Here is a 22,071-nt window from a genome sequence, read left to right on the forward strand (position 1 = left end):
ATTTTTGACCTGTATTCAAATTACCAGCAGCTGTAACCTCTCTGCAGGTCTTGAGATGTATTCTTCTTGTTCCTCATCTGACATGTACTCAAATAGCAGCATTAAATCCAAACATGCTCTGACAAGGTCAGAAAAACACTAGCTTCAACATGAAATCCTGAAATTGTGCATGCAAAAGCTGCTTGGTCATTAATCATGGTTCTCTTACCTAATAAAATTGTTCAATTGCTTAAAGGCTGAAGCAAGACAGGGATTTGCTGGAAAGCCGGGCAGAGCTGGGAGGCTGAAATGGGGTGTGGTGCAGAAGACCGTGTATTTGTATGATAGCCTGTCTAAGAGAAGCATAAAGAAAGGCCCCAGGAGAGGTTTTCGGCTGAGGGGGAGACTTGGGGTGAGGGGAGAGGCTGACTTACAGTGGCCTTGGGAGAGTTGGGCCTGTTTCCTGTCAGACGTCCAGGATTCCTGGGTGGGAACATTGGCTGAATCAGCCCCAGGAGGCTGCACTGCTGGGATGTCTGCCAAGTCTTTCCATTGCCCTACAGGATATTACATCAGACTTAAAAACCTGTAGGTGAAGTTGTATACACAAAAACATTTAAATTCGTTCTTGTGAAACAGAACAGTTTGGGATACTTTACAAATGACACTTTAATTAAAGCAAAACATTGACAAAAAAGACACTTGTCAATCATTTCTGTTACATTTTCTGACAATAATGAACACACGCACACACCGATCACTATTCAATTACTATATGTCTATAGACTAGACTTGTGCCTAAGCTGGCAGTAAATTTGGCCATGGTTGGTTTACATGTGCAAGTATGAGAGGCAGATTAGAAAACATTATTTGACTACCTGAAGAAGATACGGACTTTTGTTTACAGGTTACAATGACAATTGTGCCACCTTGTGGTAAAGCAGGCAAACATCTGGCCATATTTGAAGGACGTTTTTTCCACACATTCTTTAACTCTATAGCTCCAAAAACAGCATTCTCTCAAATTTAAATGAGACTCGCATCAACACATACCACCGAGGTACCATCACCCAGCCAGGACTTGAATCATACTCATGCGTTACAGTAACACTGGAAACAAAGTTACCCGCAGCTGGAACCGTGCAATAACACAACTTCATCTTGAAGTTTTATATTTCTTTACTATTGAATGGTTTTGTTGAAAGTATAAATAGGAATGCATACAGTATTTTTATCTTAAAGGGGAAAACTCAGACTGTTATTGTGTATTAGTAAACAATATTCATATTGCTTCCGCCTGGTCAGTTGACTTCGACATCTATCAAACAGTAGGGATGAGTCGAGTAGGTTTTTCATTTTCAGAAAAACATAGAGATTTAGAAAAATATCATGTACAGTATTTATAGCTATATATAAAGTAGATACGATACAAAATGTTTTTTTTCTGTGAAAAACTGTGCATTAAACAGGGAGATATTCCGTTCCACACTGAAAGTAATTTACCCGTGGATCACTTTAATGGTACAGTCCACAACACCCGGGTTTCCGCGCGAAAAGACGGCCCGCGCGCCCGAATTGCATATAGCATCCATTGGAAGCAGCAGCACGCGACAGGCAGTCACAGTGGAGCCGAGCTGTGGTGAACAACGGCGGCCCGAAACAGTGTTTTAACGCAGTTTTATCGTTTGAGTCTTACGTTTTTAGATAGCTGTTTACGATGCCATCCAGGACGACCCTTTCTCTGCCAGACGATGTCAGGAAAAGGTGACGATAGTAACCTGAATGCTAATACTGTCCTGATGATGTAGCTAGCATGCAGCTTGTTGTCTCAATTCAGAAGCAACAACAACAACAACAGCAGCAGCAGCAGATAAAACTGTGTGACTGTCGCTCCCGTAGGCTTCCCCGTATGTCGTAAGCGTGTCGATCACTTTACATTTTGCTTGTATTAGCAGCTGCAGCTAGCGTTAGCTTGTTGCCACTTGACAGTCGGGGTTGATACGGCATGCATTAGTCCCCCGTTAACGTTAGCCAGTTAGCATTGGTAGCCCTTAAATGGATGGAGCGGCGTGTAAGATTTGGCGCCAATCCGGAAGTTTTGTTACCTATATTTCTGCTGGTTCGCTGTCACAATAGTTTTGTTCCCGTAGCATTGCAAGGTGTGCGCTGTGTAACTTGCCGTAGCGTTGTTTTGATGTGTTGTTTAATTACAGCCTGCAGATGCTGGAGGAGGATGAGTTTTCAGACGAGGTGAGTTCTCTATGGACTTATTGTTACTGATATCCTACTAGTAATCTGTAGAGGTGCTACTCCAGCTGCTCGCTAATTATTGCAAACGAAAACACGGTTTGGAACTTTTTATGCCATCAACGATGATTGCAGGTGCACAATAAAGAAAAATCATGTTAAAAAGTGGCTTTGAATGAGTCTCTCAATATGCTTAATAGCTATTAGACTAACTATGCAGATGACAGTTTAAAAAACTAGCCCCAGGACTGCTTCATCTATGCCATGCATGTTTCAGAACAAATCTGCATTTAATGTCACTGTCAATCCCAGAACTGTCATGAAGAAGCCATTAATTTAAGTCTTGATTTGTGATGTTAAGTTTATCTGTGCATTTGCTTCTGGACATCATCTGTACTGGAATATTATATGTACATATGTTGTGTGGAAGTATTTCATTAACTGTGCAGTAGGACTTTATTGTACTTTTTCTGAGCTGCCAAACTTAAACTTCTAGAATGTTTTATGTCTTTTAAAGTGTAGCTTTAAAGACAGCTTTTTAAAAATGTCATTCCAGGATCATGTGAAAGAAAAGCTCAAGTTGGTGCAGGACTTCTTGCACATCGATGCTCAGGACCAGCTGACTAACCTGGAGGAAAAAATGAAAAGTTCAGAAATCTCAATGGTCTGTAACTCTTTAAAATAAACAAATCAATACTACTCCTCAAGCTTTGCTGCTCGTTGCTTTTTCTCTGACTTGGGATGCATGCCATCTACTTTCCTCAGGAGGTCTACATCTCTAAAGTAAAAGCCTTGCTGGGGAAAGAACTTCATCTTGAAAATGGCTCTCACGTTGATGGTGTGGAGCAGAATGGAAAGACGAATGGCTTCACAAATGGTTCCCACAAAGATGAGGATGATGAAGCTGTAACGTTGGGCGTACAGGAAGAAGAGGAAGCTGTGAAGTCGCCATCTGGGCCCAAAGGGAAAGGTGGACGCAAGAGCAAGACAAACTCTGACACAAAAAGTAAGTTTTAGATGTTTGTATGTTGCTCATCTAACAACTGGTATTCAAAATGAGATGACCCACAAGAAAAATGATTTTCTTCTCTTATAGAGTCTCCACCCAGCACCAGAGTCACAAGAAACAGTGGGAAACAGCCAACCATCTTGTCCATGTTCTCTAAAGTGTGCGTATGAGCTTTATCTTTTCTCAAACATTGTGTTATATATTTTCCAGAAAGTAAAAAAAAAATCCGCTACTGTAAAGATGCTTTTTTTCTAGTAAAGTAAATCTGTCTTGCAGTCAAAAGCGCAAGTCTGAAGACTTGAATGGCGAAGCTGTCAATGGACAGAATGAACTCAAGAAAGAAGATGACACTGAGGAGGTGATCCGTTTTTATATATCAATGATGTTTTAACGTCTGAACAGGCTATAGTTTTCAGTGTCTGGTGAATAACACTGTTCATACTTACAAATCTTTTGTAGTCTCGGGAGGAGAAGCGTCTCAAAGTGGAATCAGATGAAAGGTAAGTCTTTTGCCTTCGAACACTGATGATGATGGCAGTTGAACAAGTGAATGTACTAACAGTTTACTTTCTGCAGTGCTGCCCCAGAAGAAGTAAAGAGTGAGATTACTAAGCCAGTTTCTGCTGCAAAGGTAATGAATTATGTCCTACAGCTCTGAGCCATAGCTGTAAACGTTTGTCAGTGCTTGGTAATTACATGGCCTGTATATTTGTACTTTTTTCTTTTCAGACGCCGCCCCCCAAATGTCAAGACTGCAGACAGTACTTGGATGACTCAGATCTCAAGTTCTTTCAAGGGGATCCTGATAATGCGGTGAGAATTTGTCACATTCAATGTCATTCAAGAACTACCTTTAACTTTTTTTTTCTTTTTAAAGATGTCATTACTTAGAATTTGAAACCTGACGCATATTTTCTATTTGCATCTTTAGCTGGATGAGCCAGAAATGTTAACAGACGAGCGCCTCTCCCTCTTTGACTCAAATGAGGATGGATTTGAGAGCTATGAAGACCTGCCGCAGCACAAGATCACAAACTTCAGGTAACTGATTCTCCATCAGGATTGGTGTAGAGGACTGGATGTGGCTCTTGCGCTGTTTGATAGTTCTATATTCCAGCCGTTGAGGGTTTATCGGTCTGACAAATTAACTGCCATGCCTTGCAGCGTTTATGACAAGCGTGGCCATCTTTGTCCGTTTGACTCTGGACTGATCGAGAAGAACGTGGAGCTTTACTTCAGCTGTGTTGTTAAGCCCATCTATGATGACAACCCCTGCTTGGATGGTATGGAAACCCACCTGTTAAGCATAGAGTCTTAATCTTGCTGGTACATCTTTATTTTATTAGCCTCTGCAAACAAAGTCATCATAATTTTTTGTTTTGTGTTTTTTTTTTCTTTCAGGTGGTGTTCCTGCCAAAAAGCTTGGGCCCATCAATGCCTGGTGGATCACTGGTTTTGACGGTGGAGAAAAGGCTTTAATTGGTTTCACTACAGGTAGCGAAGTTTTTTGCTCTCTTTTTTAAAATGTATTTTACATCCATATACATGATGCACTAATGTTTATTCATGCCTTCCTTATCCAGCTTTTGCTGATTACATCTTGATGCACCCCAGTGAGGAGTATGGTCCCATCTTTGCACTGATGCAGGAGAAGATCTATATGAGCAAGATAGTGGTTGAATTCCTCCAGAAGAACCCTGATGCTACTTATGAAGACCTTCTCAACAAGATCGAGGTGAGGTCTTCTGTGAATGGAACAGGCCGCCATCTTTGATTGTCTTTTACTGCCATGTTACTTTTTTGGGAATTTAAAAGATATGTTGTCATATTCTGCGTGGTCCCTTCCTTCTAGAGGTTGTCCGTCAACACTGCTATTATGCAATTTTTTTGATAAATTTTGATTGTACTGGGCTCCCCTAGCAGAAGTACTGAAGCTCTTGACAGTGCAGCACAGTGCTAACGAACTGTTGTTCCTTCTGCCGCCAGACAACCGTGCCTCCTGCAGGGCTCAACTTTAACTGCTTCACTGAAGACACGCTGCTGCGCCATGCCCAGTTTGTGGTAGAACAGGTGGAGAGCTACGATGAGGCTGGTGACTCAGATGAGCAGCCCATCATTGTTACCCCCTGCATGAGAGACCTGATCAAGCTTGCTGGAGTTACTCTAGGAAAGAGGTACTGCTTAAGATGATTAATTATATTTTTTTCTTTCTTTGAAGGTAGTCAACGATCCTAAAGGTTTTGATTTTTGAGTCCTTCACCTTTTTAAAGGAAAAGTATTCAGGTTTATAATCATTAGCCTACGTCACTAATTTACATTTAAAAGGCTGAGTGTTTTAAACAGGGTCAGACTTTGCTTTTGAATTGTGAGTCTGCAGGCTTGTGACCTTTCAGAATATACAATCCAGAAATATTGCTGTAAATACTTCAATTGGAACAAGTACGTTTTCCATAGCTGCTGTGTGTTAAACAAACGAAAGCAGTGCCATTGCACAGTGCTACATATTTAACCTTCACCTAGTTTATCTAGCAGCAGATTATTATTATTTTTTTTTAACACAAGCTTCCCAATTCTGGGGTTTCCATTTTATTTATTTTTTATTCCTGTATCTCTTATCCTCCTCGCTTCTTGTTCTCCCTAATGTCTAACGTTCCTTTGACATTTCCTAATGCAGCATGCTGTTGTACTGGTAGGTAGGCCTTATTGTGAATGCATCCTTAGCTTGTTTGGTGGTGTGTTAGTGTGAAGCATTTCAAAACTCTATTTAATACTGGAACACAATACTAGAGTTCATGCTAAAATTTTGTTTCTAGTTTTGATCATCTATATATATTTTGGCTTTACATTGTGGTTTATTTCAGTTTATCTGGCATATTTGAAATCTGGCCATATATAACACTGGACCAGTGCCTTTTTGAGTCACAACGGTTGTGATTAATTTATAGCACAATCTGGCATGATTAAAAAAAGAATCAGGAAAGTTCTTAAACCACATAGACTGGCTTACCCCATTGTCACAAACTGTACCGTTATGAAATTTTACTATTCAAATATGCAAAGCTGCTTGTCTCCTTGTCACTCCATACCATCGTGCAGAGTCTATTTCAGCATTTTTGACAAACATTTTGCTATGGAGCATGTAGAGTGATTGGATGAGATGTTTTCAAATGGTAAATGGTAGGCAAGGGAAGCAGTTTTTTCCTAAAGTTTCAACTTGTTTTTCATGCAAATGATTTTTTTTTCTTCAAAGGAAATCCGTTAAAACCTTGGACTTAAGCAGTGTCTATTAATGGTTTTTCCTCATGGTACTTACTCCATGGCACAAGAGACTGTGGGACTTCCCCACTGCCGTGGTGTAAACATCAGAGTCGGAACAAAAATGCTGCATTCTTTTCATTATCTAGTTAAAAGTCAGTAAGTCATGGAGACTGTGCTCCATGAATGCTAGCCCTGTTTGATAATTGATGTTTATTTTGCATTGCAAATTTATCCAGAGCTCAGTAAATCAAGTCCAGACTTAAGGGTCAAAATTAAAGATGGTGAAGGCTGTAGGAAAGGGTTCTCCATAGTGTCATTTAGAAAGACAAAGTCAATGCTATTTACCGAAGAGTTTAGCCAGAATGAACAGAACATTTTATTTGAGAGAAGTCTTCTCGAGATGCTTATTTCTAACTTTCAGGGCAGGAGGAACAAAAGCCAGATGAGATCAAAGCACCCTAAATCTTTTAGTAACTTGGCGTGTGTTGGTGTTTTCTGTGCCAGCCAGATTGCTTCCCAGTTTGGGAAGAACTTTATTGCCACTTACATCTAATGGAAACTCTGCATTGTACATCTTTACTGTGTTTTGTTTTGTTTTTTTTTTTTTTAATTTTGTTTGCTCGTTTCTTATGTTGCATGGCCTGATGCTGTGGTGTGTTGACGGCCAGGGCCTTCATAATGCCATCGCTCCACATATCATCAGGTATTTGTGCCAAAGCAAATAGGCTTCTCCTCTAAACACAAATTTTATTCTGTTGACAGGAGAGCTGCCAGAAGACAGGCTATTCGCCACCCAACAAAGATAGAGAAGGACAGCAAGGGACCAACTAAAGCGACCACTACCAAGCTAGTCTACCAGATCTTTGATACCTTCTTCTCTGATCAGATAGAGCAGAATGACAAAGAGGGTGGAGTCAAAAGGCAGCGCTGTGGTGTCTGTGAGGTGAGTTACAGAGAATGAAGGCCTTTTGTGACAACATGCAATTGCAAAACATATACTTAACGGCATCTGTTGTGTGTTTTGCTTGCATCCTCTGTAAACGTTAGCCGTTAAGATCCATACTGTTATGTTTGTCTTCAGGTTTGTCAATCTCCTGATTGTGGCAAGTGTACAGCTTGCAAGGACATGATAAAATTTGGAGGAAGTGGCAAAAGCAAGCAGGCATGTAAGCAGAGAAGGTGAGCATGTCTCAGTGCAGTTTCTAAAATGTTTCATCTGTTGTCCACAAAAGTCTGTTCTCAAAGGTCTCTGTTAGCTCGGTTGTTTTCAAGATGGAAAAGCAAATGTTTGCATTACTCTTCACAAGCTTACATGTACTGTTGTAATGCCATGGTACATTTGTGTCTGTAGTCCTTATTTCCTTTTGTTAACCAGTATGCGTCCCTCTGTGTAGATGCCCAAACCTTGCCGTGAAGGAGGCTGAAGATGATGAGAACATTGAGGAGGAAGATGTTCCAGTGGAGAAGACCAAAAAGGTTTCTCATGCCAAGAGAAAGAAGCAGACCCAGTGCAAACTTGCATGGATCGGAGAGCCTGTTCAGGTATTTGTTTTTTTTCCTCCTCCTTACTTGTTGAGCAAAGTTTTCCTGTCATGCATGAGAAGCCAGCAGTGTGTATACAATATATATCTATCTCAAACCCTTCTTAGACTGAAGGGAAGAAGCAGTACTACAAGAAGGTATCTGTGAATGATGAAGTGCTGGAGGTGGGAGACTGTGTCTCTGTTTCATCAGAGGATCCATCCATTCCTCTATATCTGGCAAGGTACAACATTTACAAAGATGTTCCTTGATAACATTTTGTTGCCACAGAATGTTTTGTATTAAACTAATGGGGTTTCCTCTCAGGATCACATCACTGTGGGAGGACGTTGGTGGGAAGATGTTCCATGCCCACTGGTTCCTTCGTGGGATTCACACAGTGCTCGGAGAGTCTTCTGATCCACTGGAGCTTGTTATTGTGGATGAGTGTGAAGACATGCTGCTCAATTATGTCCAAGGCAAAGTCAATGTCATGTATAAGGCCCCATCTAACAACTGGTTTATGGAGGTAAGTTAACTTGACAGCTGATCAAATTGCTTTTTATTGTTTTATGTGTTTTACTCCTCTCATTGTTCCATTTTGTCCTTCAGGGTGGCATTGATGTTGACATTAAAGTGATTGAGGATGATGGGAAGAGTTTCTTCTACCAGTTCTGGTATGACACAGAATTTGCCCGATTTGAGACGCCACCGAAGACCTCTCCATCAGAACAATGCGAGTTCAAGTAAGCACAAGCCACATGTGTATTTGTACAGCTAATGATCTTTGCTTTGTTTCTTGTTAACTTCATGAAAATGCATGTCTTTGCTTTCAGGTTCTGTGGCAGCTGTACACGGACTAAAAAGAGAGAGGAACAGGAAATCCCTTGTGCATTTGAACCCCTTGCAAATGAAGACAATGACAGCAAGGCTCTGTATGCTTTGGCTTGTTTTAAGGGAGTGCAGTTCAAAGTGGGAGACAGTGTCTACCTGCCTCCTGAGGCTTTTAATTTCAGGTGAGGGAATGGATTTTTACATTTAGGCAAAGCTGTACAGTGATGAAAAATAGACATTGATTGCATTGTTCATCACACTCGTGGGACCTGGATGCTGTCAAATATTTGCTTATTTTTGTTTAAACTGAAAGAGAAGCTGTATCAGTCTGTGTGTGGTGTGTAGTGCAAGTTGCACCATGAGACGTCCCTCAAGATGCAAGTAACGGAACAGGCAGGCAGCCAAGTGTTGATTAGGATACATGTGCATTAAGCCGAGTAAAGATCAATTTCTCTTTGACTAGATTGCTTGGAGGCTAATTGGGCTATATTATTCAGCCTTTCAAAAATAATGTATAGGCCTATTTTTGTGCCTTAAGCCAAAACTCCTGCAAGAATAATGTTTAGTCCAGATATTTTTAGCAACATTTCAGTTGATTCACGATGCAACAACAAAATATGAGTCAAAAGCTTTTAGTCCTATATAGTTTGTCCTTTTTCAAAGTTGATAAGGTATGAAAAAATTGTTGTCATCTAAGCCAAATGAGTGTATATGAGATATATGGCCTCTGTGTCTGGTTGTCAGTGTGAAGCCAGCCAGTCCAGTGAAGCGCTCCCACAGGAAGGACGATGTGGACGAGGACCTGTATCCAGAGTATTACAGGAAGTCCTCAGACTACATCAAGGGCTCAAACCTGGATGCTCCAGAGCCTTTCCGTGTGGGCCGCATCAAGGAAATCTTCTGTCACAGGCGTAGCAATGGGAAACCCGATGTCTCAGAGGTCAAACTGCGACTGTACAAGTTCTACAGGTAAAATCCATTACCAATAATTTGGCTCCCATTTGGAGTTTAATGTTCAGAATTAACTGGTTGTCTCTTCTCCAAGGCCTGAGAACACTCACAAAGGTGTCAAAGCCAGTTACCACACAGACATCAATCAGCTGTACTGGAGTGATGAGGAAGTGACAGTCAGCATGACTGAGGTGCTCGGCCACTGTCAGGTGGAATATGCAGAAGACCTGATTGAATCAGTCCAGGACTATTCTAGTGGTGGACCTGACCGCTTCTATTTCCTGGAGGTACAGTTTTTAATATTTGTATCTGTAATGAGTTAAAACATCTCTTTTTCTCTCTTATCTAATCTACAAAGTGGTATTTTGCAATAGCTACCCCACTGCACTTAGTTTCTAACCCTGCAGAGGTGAGAAAATAAAGCCATGAAACCATTTTAGATTTTGCTATATGCAGTTGGACAGTCCTTTTTAAAAACTCAGACTATATTTGAATATGTCTGAAGTGCAGTGTACAAGCTTAATGTTATACTTATTCCTCCCTCACAGGCTTATAACGCAAAATCAAAAAGCTTTGAAGATCCTCCAAATCACGCTCGTTCTGCTGTTCATAAAGGAAAAGGAAAGGGCAAAGGAAAAGGTACAAATGCAGACACGGAAAAGCAGATTTTATTCATAGTTAGTTTTATAGTCAATTTCCTAATCTAACAATCCTTTGCCCACAAGGTAAAGGCAAAGGAAAGGTGCCGGCTGCTCAGGAACTGCAGGACACTCCTCTAGAACCACAAACACCTAATGTGTCCAAATATCGCACACTGGATGTGTTCTCTGGCTGCGGCGGACTTTCTGAAGGCTTCCACCAGGCTGGTAAATGCCAATCATGAAATGTGTTCTCACATCCACAGATGGTGACTTGCAGAAAGTTTGGGCAGCTGCAGTTTCATTTCCTACTCTTAATACTCAAAACTTGACTGCGTGTTGCCTTTAGGCATCTCTGAGACCCTCTGGGCCATAGAGATGTGGGAGCCGGCAGCACAGGCCTTCAGGCTCAACAACCCAGGCACCACAGTGTTCACGGAGGACTGCAACGTCTTGCTGAAGTTGGTCATGTCTGGAGAGAAGACTAATTCTCTTGGCCAGAAGCTGCCTCAGAAGGGTGATGTGGAGATGCTGTGTGGAGGACCTCCTTGTCAAGGGTTCAGTGGGATGAACCGCTTCAACTCACGCACCTATTCCAAGTTCAAGAACTCACTTGTGGTCTCCTATCTTAGGTAGGTACAAGAATATATTCTCAGTTTTCCCCTTGGGCCACATCAGGTTTCTTTAGTTTAGAGCAAGCGGTCCTTAACTACACATTTTGTTTGTTGCAGTTACTGCGATTACTACAGACCCAAATTCTTCCTGCTCGAGAATGTGAGGAACTTTGTGTCATTCAAAAGCTCCATGGTCCTGAAGCTGACTTTACGCTGTCTTGTGCGAATGGGCTACCAGTGCACGTTTGGTGTCCTTCAGGTGGGTCTGACTATACAGACTAATGTATTTTTTTGTATGGACTATTTAGAAATTGGCATGACTCTATAATTGTGAGGTTCTTCTGGAAAAGCAAAATGACAATTACTATCTGACTTGTCATGTAATGCTTGTCTGGAATTTTCTTTAGGTAGTCAAAAATCAGATTTGGCTCTTCCCATATTTCATTGTCAGAGCTTCTGTTTTTTTCATGGCAGTATTTTTTATGTTGACTGAAACCGGCTTTACAAGATCACTAATATGCTCGTTTCTCTCCATCTCGTTAGGCTGGTCAGTATGGTGTAGCCCAGACCCGCCGTAGAGCCATTATCCTGGCTGCTGCTCCTGGAGAGAAACTTCCTCGCTATCCTGAACCCCTACATGTGTTTGCTCCCAGAGCTTGCTCTCTGAGTGTGGTGGTGGACGAAAAGAAATATGTCAGTAATGTCACACGGTATGTAAACATCGTCTTCTACCGGAGTGTTTTATGTTCTGTAATCCTAGATCACAAACCTTTGCAGCTCCTCACAAAGAATATGATGCAACCTCAGTGCGATTGTTAAATGTTCTGTCTTCCAACAGAGGTAACGGCGGCATCTACAGAACCATCACTGTCAGAGATACCATGTCGGATCTGCCAGAGATTCGCAACGGTGCAGCTGCTTTGGAGATTTCCTACAACGGGGAACCTCAGTCTTGGTTCCAGAGGCAGATCAGAGGCACGCAGTATCAGCCTATCCTCAGAGATCATATCTGCAAGGTGAGCTGTACTGTGGTAACGTAATACCACTTTTGGTCTGATTGTTGGCAAGTGATGATTGTATAACAGATGATGTGATTGCTGTTCTCAGGACATGAGTGCTCTGGTTGAGGGTCGGATGCGTCACATCCCCTTGGCTCCAGGCTCCGACTGGAGGGATCTGCCCAACATTGAGGTTCGGCTAAAAGACGGCACCATGACCAAGAAACTGCGTTACACACACCCTGATAAAAAGAATGGACGCAGCAGCACTGGTGCACTCAGAGGTGTTTGTACTTGCGCAGGAGGTATGGAGGTCTAGTGTCGTCTATAAATAAGGGAGATTGCAGAGCTGAGGTCTTCATCGTGGAGAAGTGTCATATTTTTGCGTGTCGTTTTAGGGAAGCCTTGCGACCCTGCAGACAGGCAGTTTAACACCCTGATCCCCTGGTGTCTGCCCCACACTGGGAACCGCCACAATCACTGGGCTGGACTCTATGGCAGGTTGGAGTGGGACGGCTTCTTCAGCACAACTGTCACCAATCCTGAGCCCATGGGCAAACAGGTAGACCAGCTTTTTTTTTTTTCTTTTCTCTTTTTAATTGTTTGAGTAGAAGAATTTTTGGCCACAATTTTCAACACTAGCTTAACCATATATTCCTACTGATCTCATTCACATAGGTGAATACTTTCAGAACAGGAGATCGATTTGATCATAGGAACCTCAGCTAACTCAGGTTTCAAGAGATTCTTTTAATATATAATGATGCTTTAGGTTTAGTTAAAAAAAAAAGTGTACTCCAATTGGAAGGAAATTGATGCTTTCTAGGCCTTTAAAAAGTTTCCTTTTCCTTTGGTTGTTGAAATAAGCCATAATGAATCCCACAGCAGGACCAATTATGCTAAAATGTAGTGACATGAGTAGAAAAATGAACACGAAATATACATAAATATTGTGGATATTGTACAGGGTTAACCCAAACGTTTGGTTTCAGGGCCGTGTCCTGCATGCTGAGCAGCACAGAGTGGTCAGTGTGAGGGAGTGTGCACGCTCTCAGGGATTCCCCGACACCTACCGCTTCTTTGGAAACATCCTGGACAAACACAGACAGGTAAAATCTTGACCACCATAAAGTTTACACCAAATACAAGCAGAAGTACAGTGAAGCTCAGTGGTGAACTACCAGTGTCTGTGTTGCCTGCTAATTAAAGGTTCACCAGATATTTTTTGCCACTGAAATTAGCAGACAATTGTTCTGTTTAGCTTCATAGCGTTTTTCATTTGTAGTGTTTTTTTGTTTTTAACTTTACTGTTGGGATTCACAATTTTGTTTCTCCTTTTATTTATTAAATTTGCATGTACATGTGGCCAGAATCATGACTCCACATGAATAGTTTCTCTTGTCTGTAAACTCATCTAATTGTTCTGTTGCTGCCTCCCAGGTTGGAAATGCGGTGCCGCCTCCACTCTCCAGGGCCATAGGGCTGGAGATTAAGAAGTGTGTTATGGAGAGAATGAAGGAAGAACAAGCATCAGGTGACTTCATCTATCTGAATTTTACTTTTATTGTTCCTGATTGAAAGCTTGAATACTGAAACCCTCATTTAAACATGTATTCTTCCCTCCACAGAGAACATCAAACAGGAGAAGATGGAAGTTTCTGATTAGTCCCTCGTTTCCCTTTCCAGCAAGAATCTGTCAGGACAAATCCTGATGATGCTGATGTCGGGAAATAATTTCATTTAAAATAAGCTGGCTTTTAACCGTTTCACTAAGTGGCCAGTATGGACATTCAATGTAGTATCATTCCATGTTGCGTTTTAAATGTGCTTTTAATCACGTTGTTCAATGTAAACCTAATGTGGGATAAATTGTATGTAGTTTTTATATGTAAAATTTCAAATAAAGCTCTTACAAAATCTTACTTGTAAATTAATTATGAAGGAAGCCAGTGATGTGTTACAAAGACATAAATATTCAAACTAAGATCCATATATCCACACTGATTGGATGGTTGGCAGTTTTAAGGGTTTTGCCAACAGCTTTTAATCATACATGCCAGCCTGTGTTTAACACAAACCAGTGTACATTGTGAGCCCACTTGAAATTTTTCAACACAAATTTTCTTTATACAAAGCTCTGGGGTTTGTCATGGAGAGCTGGGGAAGAATTACTACAGGAATGCTAAATATAATACACTGAATTTGAAAAATTTGCACCAATGTAGGGGAATTGGATCTGCTGGATACTTTAGTTTTTCTCAGTCGCTTTGGTACATTTTTTGACTCATCCTCGACATTTGCAAAAGAGTTAAGAGCATTTCTCAAAACAATTGGTACAAATAGCATAACATTGTGTATTACCTGCAAAAGCCAGTCTTGCTCAGAATCCATAGTTCATCTCTTAAAAGTAAATGTCTGTCAATGAACATGTCAGTGGCATCAGAATGACAAGTCCTTGCATCATTGTAGGAATAGGACAGTCAAATTGCTTGGTCATGTCATTACAACAGCGGACTCTGGAGGGATGTTCTGATGTAAACTATGGCTAAACATTTGATGACAGTTATTGTAAATTGTAAGTTACACCTTAGTGTATGTGGGAGATTGATTGCAAGAGACTGGACAAGAGTCACGTTGATGCTTTTACTGTTTGTATTGTAATTTGCTGACAGGCTACGTCATTGTGATACAGAAAGGAAAACAGTGCTGCATAGCATAAAGAAAAAAAACAAGAAATGTGAGCATGGGACAATCTCCTTAGGGAAAATTGTACATGCAGTGCTGTAGGAATTACAGTGCAGTCTTCCTACACCTCCTGATATTCCTGTCTGTTGGGCCACAAATTCTCATCCACATCACAATTATCTTCTCGTGTCTGAGCGATTTCAGAAAATCTTAACTCTTCACACATTTCCCTTCATTAGAGAGTCAAGATTCACCTGGGAGCAATTTACCAATTCAGGACAGATTTAGAAAAAAAGAAACAGAAATGTATACAAATATCCTTGACATGTGACAACTTGTTCAACCATTTTGCATGTAAAGACTAATGCGATGAACTAATGCCTAAATGTTGTGGGGGGTGAGACTATTCAACAGAGACCCATGATAATACATTTTGATAAACACGACAAATTGATAATGTAGGAAACAGCAGAGAATTGTTCATATCATTTGCATGGATGTACCAAAGCATTTGCAACTTGTTCAAAGAAATGAGAAACTGCTTTTTTGATGTGCACAAATGACACAATGATGTGAAGAAGGAACAAGTAGTTTTGAGAATTTCGATTGTGATCTGAGAAATGTATCAAAGCGAGTGAGAAAAACTAATAGTTTTTAAATCAAATGTCCACAATGCACCAATGAAGTCAATAGTTGCTAATGTGCATTTAGCAATGCAGACCAAGTTTGCTGGAAAAATATCCATGGAAACAGTTTCAGGTCTCACTGCAGGCAGTTTCAGGTCACAAACAGTCGATCATGTGGTCCTTTTGAGCAGCAAAGAAAGAATTCACTTAAAAAAAATGTGTATTTGTCTTCAAGTGTGTGTGTGAGTCATTAAAATTTAATGCTCTTGCATTTACATCTGCTTTGGATCTTAATAGTTTTAATGTTAAGACGATGACTGTAGCTTTAGTAAAAGTAAAGAACTGCATGTTGAAGTCAGAATAAAAGCCTGAAAAGTTACTGTAAACAAAACACTGACAAGAAAATTGAGAGACTTCTTTTTATTTGGGTAACAGCCATATTCACCATGATAAAATCTGGCCATTCCTGGACACATATTCTGTCAAATTCCTTAGTTGTTTGATGGTCTGCAAAGAGAGTTGAATTAGGTTAGCAACAAGATTACATGAAATGCTCATCACTTAATTGACAAAGCTGAAAATTAACTTACTTGGCCCATTCAACATTGAGAATAAGATGATCATATCCGAATCCTGACACTCCTGCGATGGCTCTGGCTGCATCCTCCCTCCGGTGGAAACTGATGAAGGCAAATCCCTGCAAGAAACACAGCAAGCAATTCATAGATGAGAAAATGGGACCACATTGTCACACAAAAAATAACATTGCAGTGCCATCTTGTCATTACCTCAACAGAACATATTTTGTTAAACAGATGCAAAAAGCAGCACTGTAGTCAATTTACCACCTACAAATTATTGCACTTGTGTGACATTTGCAAATGATGTATACGGTCCACAAAAGTGAAACACCTGCTTTAACAACTCCTCACAGCAAGATGAGTACTGACCTTAGACTGCCCCGTGTTCTTGTCTTTGGCCAGGTAAATCCTCGAGATGGAGCCAAATGGCCTGAAGAGCTCCTGTAAGTCTGTCTCACGGGTGTCCTCGGACAGATTGGTCACACGAATGGTGGCATTGTCATCAGCTGTCAGGTGCAAACATATTCTGTTTATACTGAGCAAGACCATTGTTATCGCACAATGACTCAAGTACAGGATGAATGTTTAAAGGTTACACCAACATACACTCACCTCTGCGGTTAGGCTGCATGGACTCCCCTCTCCTCGTGCCTCCATCCCTCAGGCTCGGGGGAACATACTTCCCTGTCTTGCTCTGTGCAGGCTGTGCTGGCTCTGGCTCCGCTGGTGAATGAGAGGAAACATCAGGTCAAATTAATAACAATAACTTTAAGAACAATTAATCTCCAGCAGTAAATAATTTGGTTGTGAATGGTGGGCTGAGGGTACCAGAGCCAGCAGGTTTCTCCTTGTCTCCAGTGGAAAGCCCAAGCTGTTCAGCCAGCTCCTTCTGCATTGGGCCCAGGGTGTCCTTGTATGGACAGCGGGTGGTCCAATGGTCACCTTTGCAAATACGACAAGATACAATCTTCTGCCCTTTCAGTTTGTTCATGGGATCCTCATCCTGGTCTTGGGCATTCAAGTCCTACAAGAGTACAGGTTGGATAGTCAGGCACAACCAAATACAGACCAATAAAAAGTTTTAGCAATCAGCAGCAAAATAAATAAATCTGTAATTGTAAGCTAATGCTCATAAAGCGTTCTCACCTCTTTGCTGGAGATGAAAGTCATGAAAACATCATCGCTGACTGTGGTGGTGGCAACATTAGGACCTGGTGCATCAAACTCAGAGTTGCCAAATTTCTTCCAGTTCTGAACGAGAAGGCAAAATACTATATGACACCACACCTGACTTTATCAGAATCTTTTTCCAGAGGCATATCTAAATTAATGCAGCTTCAACTTAATTCAATGTAAACACAGACCTTTCTTCTGGCAACAGCTTTGGAGGCTTTCCTCGTCTCAATCTTGAAGGTCCGCACAATCTGGGGGACATTCATAAATCAGTTTTACATTACAAATGCAAGTGTTTTTGCTTATTGTAGTCAAAATGTTCAAAGATTAATGGAAGTTAAAAATTACCGTGTGTTGTACTAATTGTGATCTATAAAAGCCACAAAGCGTACACTATATTTCAAGTTCTACTTTTAGTAATTAAGATAAACAAGCATGGTAGAGAACCAATGGTATACAAATGAATTACTAAATCTGTTGATTTTCCATTTTACACTCCAAATGGCACGTTTGCAGTATGTCAACCTATGTCAAAGGAGGTACATCAAGAAAGACAAAACCCCTGCATTGTGTTTAAATGAAATTACCAACTACTGATGTTTGTACGACAAACTAATAAACACCCCCGTACCACAACCTGGGTTTCATAGCACATGTACTAAAATGTAATATCAGCTTCATCAGCTGAGGTTGCACCCAGAAAGTGGAATCACATACAAAGCACAACAGTGAACACATGAATTATATAGCTCAATAAAACTTAAATTACCTTGAACTTCTTTCCATCATCATCTATTTTATATTCTGTGATGGTTTTAATATTTCCTTTGATGGTTTCCTTGGGAGATGGTAGTGTGCCTGTTAAAAAACAGAACATTGAGTCATTCACGTTGTTAAGACAGGGAAACATTTTTCCTGCCATTTTCTTAGATGTTGTGTTTGTGCAGCTTTAGCAGCTGCTTTGGTCTGACTGTTATCTGTGCTAAAAATTTAATTGACTGTTACTATTTAATATAGTGTCCACACGGTCTACGAAGGCTCCTGAGTTTTTTCATTTATTGATCACACCTCCAGTTTTGATTTAGTCCAGGACTCACTTCACACCCAAACGACAGTGTGAATATTCAAGAACAAAGAAATATATCAATTTCTCACGCTGTCACACAGTGGTCGAGTACATAAATTGACATGGACCCTCTTTAACTCCAGTAACACAAATATCTCGCTAATGCAGCTTGCTAGCTGTTAGCTTTATTCATGTTGCTACTGAAAGACTGCAGAAGTCACAGGCCTCAGCATGTTGGTCACACGCTTCTTTAAAACAGTCAATCTATGTCAGTCACTCAAATTTTCTGATTCGCACCTTTAAATTGATAGATAACCAAAACGTACATAAATAAGGACATTTTAGCCAGCGTATTATGCCCGACAACCACGTGGAAGTAGAAGCCGCGTAGCCGGCCTCATCCTGCGGCCACTAGACTACAGGACCTCTGCTAGCATTAGCTACAAATGCTAACAAGCTCTTTACCTTCATCTCCTTCCTCCTCGACTTGGTCTGCCCAGCTGGGCTTGGAGCTGGAACAAACACACAAATGCGCAATATTAGACCAGTAACATGCTTCTCATATCACCAGAAATTTGTAAAACTCTGTATGAACACTCACTCGTCGTATTCAATCGACGGCATCCTCTCAGCTAGCTTCTAGCTTCAGCGTGGCTAGCGGACCGGGAAACGCGCCTCAACGTCACGTACCTCCAGCGCTTTACCTTCGCAATAAAAGCGCGGATTTTTGCTTCACAATAAAAGTCAAACATTTTGGTTCTTACACTATTAAATATTTGATAGGTGGGGTTGATAATAACGAGAAAACATAAATATTATTGTAGAGTTTTAATGCTGAAGTCTATGCTCAATTTAATCCTGATCAACTTCTAAAAAATTAAAATAAAAAATATAACAGAGAAAAGATAAACTATGAAGGGAAATACTAATACAGAAAACAATTTTTGGAAATTTCTCTGAATTAATCTTCATTTATTTCTGTCCTTTTTTTGTTAAGGATAATAGAGTTCATTCATCATTTTAGATCTCAAAATGTGTAATAACTGCTCACTGCCACACATTAGAATATTACAGTAAACACTGGTTCCTAAAAAATATTGGAAAACATTTCAGCACAGAGAATTGGATTAAATCTTTGTTAAATTCTGTATAAATTGGAGTTATACGCCATCCTTGAGAACAATGTCTGTTTATTCATTATGTTGATTAATGCAAACGTGTTACTTATGCATAAAATTCAGTTTCAAAATTTGACATTGCCCTGACTTCAACATGCATTAAATATTCTTATCTCGCATTAGCCTATGTGATTCCACTTAACTTTTATCCTGATGTCTTTTGTTAGATGTCTTTGTATTTTTGTGCAGTCATATATTGTATAAATACACAGGTCTTCTCTGAAATAAAGCAAAATGCCTGGGATTATGAACCCAACATGCTGGTATGGGTTGGAGATCCTGATACTGAATAATAATTCTTGAATCTAATTTTCATCCTGATTCCAGTCAAACAAGGAAGTTAATCAGAAGATAATCAAAACTGTTACACATTACAGAAGCAATCAGAAGAAATCTTTATTACTTATGGTTATGTTTTCAAAGTTAATATGAAACAGTGACATTTGTCATTAATGAAAATAAGTTTCCCTTGTAAGGAATTCCTGGGTAGAAAAACAATCTTCGTGAGTTTATGAACATGTAATAAGAATGCACTTTACTCAAAGGTTACCAAGCAGCAGCTCTACTTTCTGCTCCCTCTCCTGATGTTGTCCTCTGGGCTCTTCCCACAACAAGCTACTCTTATACTGTCGAACACAGCCATATAAAGGATTGGATGTATGCACATATTCAGACTTGCCAGGCCCTTGGACGCTTGGTACATGTTGTAGATCCAACAGATTGTGTTGTGGGGTTTCTGAATTCTCAAGTGCAAGTGAAAAGTCTGAGAGAAATGATAAGGAATGAAGGAAATGGCATACAGCACAATCACTGATATGACTAACAGGGCAACTTTACGTTTCTCTAGTGAGGTTATACTGACATTTTTCCACACTACCCTAATCACTGCACAGTAAGAAGTGAAAGTAACCAAGAAGGGAAGAAGACACCCAAACACAGCAAGAAATGATTTGTAAATAAAGTGAGGCTTTTCATTCTCAGGGCCACAGAAGGACACACACAGAGTCTTATCATTGTCCTTAATGTGGCAAATGGAGGCAAATTTCAACACAGGGCAGGAAATGACACCAACAATAATCCAGATGATGACGCTGGTGGCTTTGGCGTGGGCAGGCTCTATGTGGGAGCGGGTAAAAAAGGGACAAACGAGGGCGACGCACCGGTTCACACTTATCGCCATGATGAAGAAGATGCTCACATAGAGGTTGCAGGTGAAAAGAAACTTCTCAATTTTGCATGCAGCATCACCAAACATCCAGTGTTTCCCCACTGAGTAGTAGACAATCAGCAAAGGCAGGGTGAGGACGTACAGCAGGTCGCTGATGGCCAGGTTGCAGGACAGGACGACTCCAGTGTGCCAGTTTCCCCTCTCTCTGACCACCAGCAGCCACAGGGCAAACAGGTTTCCGGCCAGAGCCACGACGAACTCGACTCCAAACACTGCAGGCAGCACGCCTGTTTGAAACTTCTCACATTCAGAGAAGTTGTACATCGTTTTGCTTTCTGCTGAAAATTATTTTGCTTTTCAGCTGCTTTCACACAATTTGATTACCTGCAAGAGAAAAAAAGCGGATTTATTCAACTCCATCATTTGAAAAAGTCACCTTAATTTTGACTCACATATAATCTGTATTCGATTTTTTTGTGGTCAAGTAGAGGAAGTTAGAGAATCTCTTCAGAGAAAGCACTCATTTTTAATAAGCCAAAACAAAACAGTGCATATTAACTGTTTGAAATGCTATACTGTTAGGAAAGTTAATAGAATAATTTGAAAAGCAGAAATTAAAATGCCAACTTTGACTTACCGAAAGGCAGATGTGCAGTGTGTGAAGATGAGTGAAGCCTGAGAGTTCATTTCCTGTGTGATGGCACAGAAAGCCTGAAACGCTCCACCGCTACAATCTATATCTCAGGCTAAGATAAAAGTGATCATCAACCTAAAAGTTACTTCCTCATACCCTCTGTATGCATTTTGCAATTTGGAGAAGCAGAACTATGACGACACCAGTGCTGTGCATTTAAAAACCAAACTGGCAATAAATAGCCCTGAGTTTGCGTTAGTCAGATAACAGCAAAGTGCTTTATCATTCACATTAAATTCATGACTTGTATCTAACTGATCTCTAATGCCGGATATATCGTGACTCAGACCTGCTACGGATGTTGCTTCTCTCTCATCATAACTGACACAAAGTGTTTCAGATTCACTTTTCCAGTACTTCAGAACCAATATCATCACAGATTATTAGTAATCAAGGAGGCCCAAAAACATTATTTGGAGCTGATGCATGTTGTGGAAATCTGGAGGAGCCGCAGCAAAAGCAATCAAAGTGCAACAGTATGTGTCTTGTATTTCATTGAAGGATAAAAGGAGTAACAAAGAATAAGAAAGAAATGAAATGCAGAGTGGATATTTCAGCTGAGGAGCAGCGCTCCAACTGTGTTCAAAGGTCCAACCAAGATTCAGACAAGACAACTGAGACTTTTAGTGTCATCTGTCCTTCAAGCAGTACAGCTTCACCATCACCACCTGAAGAGTCTGTTATTCTCACCATTATCTGACCTCGGTGCTTGATACTAGTCACAGCATAATTACAGTCAGGCTTTTGTTGGAGTCGTGCTTCAGTAACTCTACTTAAGATTAAATATCCTCAGTGGAGTCTATATTATTATATGCTATTATAATAGTGGGGGCAAAGTTTAGGGTTGTTTC

At 40.5% G+C, this 22,071-nt stretch overlaps 3 protein-coding genes across 4 annotated transcripts; 1 reads left to right on the plus strand and 2 right to left on the minus strand.

The window, feature by feature from the left end:
• Window positions 1-1,551: 1,551 nt before the first annotated feature.
• dnmt1 (DNA (cytosine-5-)-methyltransferase 1) lies at window positions 1,552-13,971 on the plus strand. 2 transcript variants are annotated; one of them, XM_035952551.2, is made up of 35 exons: window positions 1,552-1,743; window positions 2,193-2,229; window positions 2,783-2,890; window positions 2,992-3,232; window positions 3,323-3,395; window positions 3,512-3,593; window positions 3,695-3,735; window positions 3,812-3,866; window positions 3,965-4,048; window positions 4,167-4,276; window positions 4,400-4,518; window positions 4,637-4,729; window positions 4,819-4,970; window positions 5,222-5,409; window positions 5,910-5,924; window positions 7,256-7,436; window positions 7,575-7,672; window positions 7,888-8,035; window positions 8,143-8,258; window positions 8,342-8,543; window positions 8,627-8,760; window positions 8,851-9,030; window positions 9,593-9,817; window positions 9,894-10,086; window positions 10,348-10,438; window positions 10,525-10,665; window positions 10,787-11,069; window positions 11,169-11,310; window positions 11,595-11,761; window positions 11,890-12,067; window positions 12,159-12,354; window positions 12,448-12,611; window positions 13,042-13,158; window positions 13,490-13,583; window positions 13,678-13,971. In XM_035952551.2, exons 1-35 carry the CDS (start codon window positions 1,697-1,699, stop codon window positions 13,713-13,715), a joined length of 4,533 nt encoding a protein of 1,510 aa, XP_035808444.2. In that variant the 5' UTR covers window positions 1,552-1,696; the 3' UTR covers window positions 13,716-13,971. The 2 variants fall into 2 exon arrangements, with proteins under 2 accessions (XP_035808444.2, XP_023135385.2); XM_023279617.3 differs by lacking the exon at window positions 5,910-5,924.
• Window positions 13,972-15,765: 1,794 nt separating this feature from the next.
• On the minus strand, window positions 15,766-18,893 carry eif3g (eukaryotic translation initiation factor 3, subunit G). The gene is made up of 10 exons (XM_023279627.3): window positions 18,782-18,893; window positions 18,646-18,692; window positions 17,884-17,972; window positions 17,306-17,365; window positions 17,088-17,192; window positions 16,770-16,965; window positions 16,554-16,664; window positions 16,311-16,447; window positions 15,951-16,057; window positions 15,766-15,867 (listed from the first exon to the last, which is right to left on the minus strand). Exons 1-10 carry the CDS (start codon window positions 18,802-18,804, stop codon window positions 15,852-15,854), a joined length of 891 nt encoding a protein of 296 aa, XP_023135395.1. The 5' UTR covers window positions 18,805-18,893; the 3' UTR covers window positions 15,766-15,851.
• A 598-nt stretch (window positions 18,894-19,491) lies between these two features.
• Window positions 19,492-21,271, minus strand: p2ry11 (purinergic receptor P2Y11). The gene is made up of 2 exons (XM_023279609.3): window positions 21,164-21,271; window positions 19,492-20,910 (listed from the first exon to the last, which is right to left on the minus strand). Exon 2 carries the CDS (start codon window positions 20,848-20,850, stop codon window positions 19,921-19,923), a length of 930 nt encoding a protein of 309 aa, XP_023135377.1. The 5' UTR covers window positions 20,851-20,910; window positions 21,164-21,271; the 3' UTR covers window positions 19,492-19,920.
• Between the last annotated feature and the right edge of the window lie 800 nt (window positions 21,272-22,071).

The sequence above is a fragment of the Amphiprion ocellaris genome, chromosome 19 (assembly GCF_022539595.1).
Source record: "Amphiprion ocellaris isolate individual 3 ecotype Okinawa chromosome 19, ASM2253959v1, whole genome shotgun sequence".
Classification (NCBI taxonomy): Eukaryota; Metazoa; Chordata; class Actinopteri; family Pomacentridae; genus Amphiprion; species Amphiprion ocellaris.